The sequence below is a fragment of the Sinocyclocheilus anshuiensis genome, unplaced genomic scaffold (genome assembly GCF_001515605.1).
Source record: "Sinocyclocheilus anshuiensis isolate Anshui unplaced genomic scaffold, SAMN03320099.WGS_v1.1 scaffold1014, whole genome shotgun sequence".
Classification (NCBI taxonomy): Eukaryota; Metazoa; Chordata; class Actinopteri; order Cypriniformes; family Cyprinidae; genus Sinocyclocheilus; species Sinocyclocheilus anshuiensis.
Window position 1 is genome coordinate 469,695 of NW_015540943.1, and position 3,487 is coordinate 473,181.

A 3,487-nucleotide genomic window follows, 5' to 3' on the forward strand; every position below is an offset into this window, starting at 1 on the left:
CCAGAACGATGAGCTTTGTAAAAATCGACGCGTTTCAGAAAGGCGGGGCATAGAGAAGAAACAATAATGTACATTAAATGCTAAATGTATATATTAAATACATTAAAGTGGAAAATAATGTGTTTTTTTAACCTTAAACCGCATAAACACATTTCATTACACCAAATACACAAAATAATGTTATTTTTAGCAGGCCGCCACCATGTCGTAAAGACGCTGTGTGCTTCGTAGTGAAAGCTAAACTACTTTGTTTGGCCTTCCAAAAGAGGACGATATCTGCTTCGTCATGCCTGGAGCTGATCCGTGCTGGTTGCTGAGGAAATACTACAACTTTGCGCTAATAATGTTCTTTTTAGCAACATCATATGACCCCTTTAAAGTATTTTTAAAAGTGCACTTCAGTATGTTAAGAAGTAGTTATGAAAGTGTACTCTCTTTAAGTAAATATAAGTTAAATATAATATTATCTGCAAACACATATATTAATGATCAATAAGTAAAATACACAATTAAAATTAAACTGGAAAAGTGAAACTGGTGCGTTTTGACATCTAATGGAGATGAAGTGTTACTAGCAGGATGTTAATAAGGCTTGAATGTATGTCAACATTGATAATATAATGATTGAAAATGGTAATCAATCATACACATGTAAAGAGCAGTGTTTTCTTCCCTCGAAAAATCATCCAGATAAGACAACCCAAGAGGCATGACGGGTGTCTCTCCTACACCACGAAGCATGTTCCCGAGAAAGACATAGAGCCACAAGGAGGAGCTGGCTGCTTTCTCACACTCTTCAAAAACAAAAGCATCACAAATAAACAAAACACACTCCAATATCAGCATCTTAATGAAAGATCAAAGTCTACATTTGTACATTTTAAGTGTATCAATTACATAAATCCAATATATTAAGCTTCCCAAAGGTCAAATTTCAGAAATGAGAAGCTGGATAAGCAAACTAGAGTGACAGATCAATGTTGCAGGGGATTGTGGGTAGCACAATCATATTACAAGCCAAACATGACAAATGATTCCACAACTCAACTTTCTCAACATATTTTTTTTTTATGAATGATTGTTATTTCTTATGAATGTGCATGGCAGTATTATAGTAAATCTTACAATAAAATGTATATGTCTGGGTCATATAGCACCCAAAAATGAGTAAATAAGAAAAATGTATTATGCAACATTAAAAACAATATATGAGATGAAATATGACCCAAATATTTCAAAATTCAGTTATTAGATTTTATATAGGATTTTTTTGGAAGAAACTTAATTGGAGAGGCTGTTGATCTTATCTAAAATCCTGTGAAGGCTATCCGTTTATTATGTAAAAGAAAAAAAAAAAGGTTGCAGTATAATTTTGGTTTAATATCTTATCTGAGGTCTGTCTCAGGGTCAGGGCTGAACAACTTACCTCCTTGAATTTCCACTGTGGGAATTTCATGATCATGTGCAATACTCCCATTGGTTACGCATGGTAGAATACTCTCTGTACCATTAGAGGCGGAGAAATGTGAAATTGTTGTCTCGTATTTGTACCTGTGGAAAACAAACACACATTTGACATATTATTTGTCTTATAATTTGAATTTAGAAACATAGCCTTGTTGACACAAACATGGTAACTAAAGTAGTTTATAGAGCAGTTGACCAGTGTTACAAAAAAAAATAATAATAATCCTTGAATAGGCAAATGTTAATTTTGTATTTATTTTTACTTTTGTATCTGTATAAACTTACGGTCCTTGGAAGAAATGTGGTGCCGCAGTTATGAAGGATCCCATGGCCATGATTAAACATCCAGCTCCTATGAGTCGTGGTCTATGAAGCTTAGCGCCAAAGTAACTTACAAAAGCTATTACAAACAAATTACCTGAAAAGAACCAAAAATGGTATCCTATTAAAATCACAGATTTTGACAAGGTGATGATATCATATGAATTTGTACAATGTAATTCAGATGGAGAAGTACGATTTTTAGAAGAACATTTTTTTTTATGAAGGTCCACCCCCACATTATGGGGCATAAGAAACGTACAAATGAGATATAACAAATTTGCCCCCAATTCACCAAAACGTAAAAGACTACTTACAAATTACCATTAGAGTGTGTGGGTATATGCTTTGTTTTTAGCATTCTGCTACATTTAGGCCCAGAATGTGTCATTTGTATGCTTACCAATTTCAAAACTTCCATCAATGAATCCAATCAGTGAGCTAGGAATGTCAAAACGTCTCTCAATCTGTGTGACAGAGCTCTTCATGTAGCTGCCCTGAAATGCTTTGGCAAAGTACACAAAACACATGGCAGCCAAAAACATCTGAAGAAGACACACACACACACATACACATTTGGTTAACAATTCATGTAACTAAAACCCACTATGAGTTTATACACTAACAAACTATATTTTTTTACTTTTCTGAAGAAATGCAAAGTCGCCATTATGATGCTAAGATATTGTGGGTGGTCCCTAACATGTTGCTAAGTTGTTTGTAGGGTAGTCCCTAATTTTATATATGCTGTTTAGAGACATGCCATATATGGTATGGTATTTCAACCCAATCTCTGTATGTGAAGCATGAACAGATCATACGAAAACATACTAATGAGACTGACATACATACTAATGTAATAATTCGCCAAGTCTAAACTAGTTGATTGTTCTTAGATAGTTTAAGATGGATTGAGTTGGTGTAGGTTGGTCTTTCCAGGCTGATCTTCAGCTGACCACCTGAAAAGTGCCCCCTAAAACAAGCCAACCACACCTGAATCAAACTGAAGTACATTTTGTAAATAGTTTTATGGAACCAATGGCAAACACTCACAGGTTGACCATTAAAAATTAAAAATTACTTTGAAAATGACCAACAAAAAAAATGTCATTTTATAACAGTTGTGTTCTTATAATTGTTCTTATCATAACATAAGTGTAAATATCATTGAATTCAGCACTTATTCAACGCTAAACACGACAGATGAACTTAGCAGTGACACATTACACATATGAGTAACCCACATTTTGATGACTAGTAAAACCAATTTCTCAGTATTTGTACTACCATCAGATTGCCATTGTATGTTCATGTTACACAAGTTAACTATTAAAAAGTTGTAGTTTGTGTCAGAAGCCATGCCACTGATTAGTTTACACAAAAGGAATTACACTAATCATCAACTGCCACTAAAACTAAAACTCTGACTTTGCTCCAAACATTGATCTTCTAGAGACTCTTTTTTTTTTTTTCAAAGCGATAAGCGATAAGGTCAGAAAATGTTCTATTAGAATATTGTTTTGGAATGGGAACATCCTCATGGCTTGAGTAACATTTTTGCAGTTGAGTAACATTTGTGTGTTGGGGAGTTAAAGGGACCCAAAACTCACCAAAATGAATCATTTACTCACCCTGATGTCATTCCAAAGCTGTATGATATATATATATATATATATATATATATATATATATATATATA

At 33.7% G+C, this 3,487-nt stretch overlaps 1 protein-coding gene across 1 annotated transcript in view; it reads right to left on the reverse strand.

Moving 5' to 3' along the window:
- Nucleotides 1–3,487, reverse strand: part of LOC107689720 (solute carrier organic anion transporter family member 1C1-like) — a 24,169-nt gene that overhangs the window by 13,744 nt on the left and 6,938 nt on the right. The window contains exons 3-6 of the mRNA XM_016487850.1: nt 2,192–2,333; nt 1,753–1,885; nt 1,427–1,551; nt 648–794 (exon numbers count right to left, since the gene is read on the reverse strand). Of these exons, the coding sequence (XP_016343336.1) occupies nt 648–794; nt 1,427–1,551; nt 1,753–1,885; nt 2,192–2,333 (547 nt within the window). The remainder of the gene's footprint in view (nt 1–647; nt 795–1,426; nt 1,552–1,752; nt 1,886–2,191; nt 2,334–3,487) is intronic.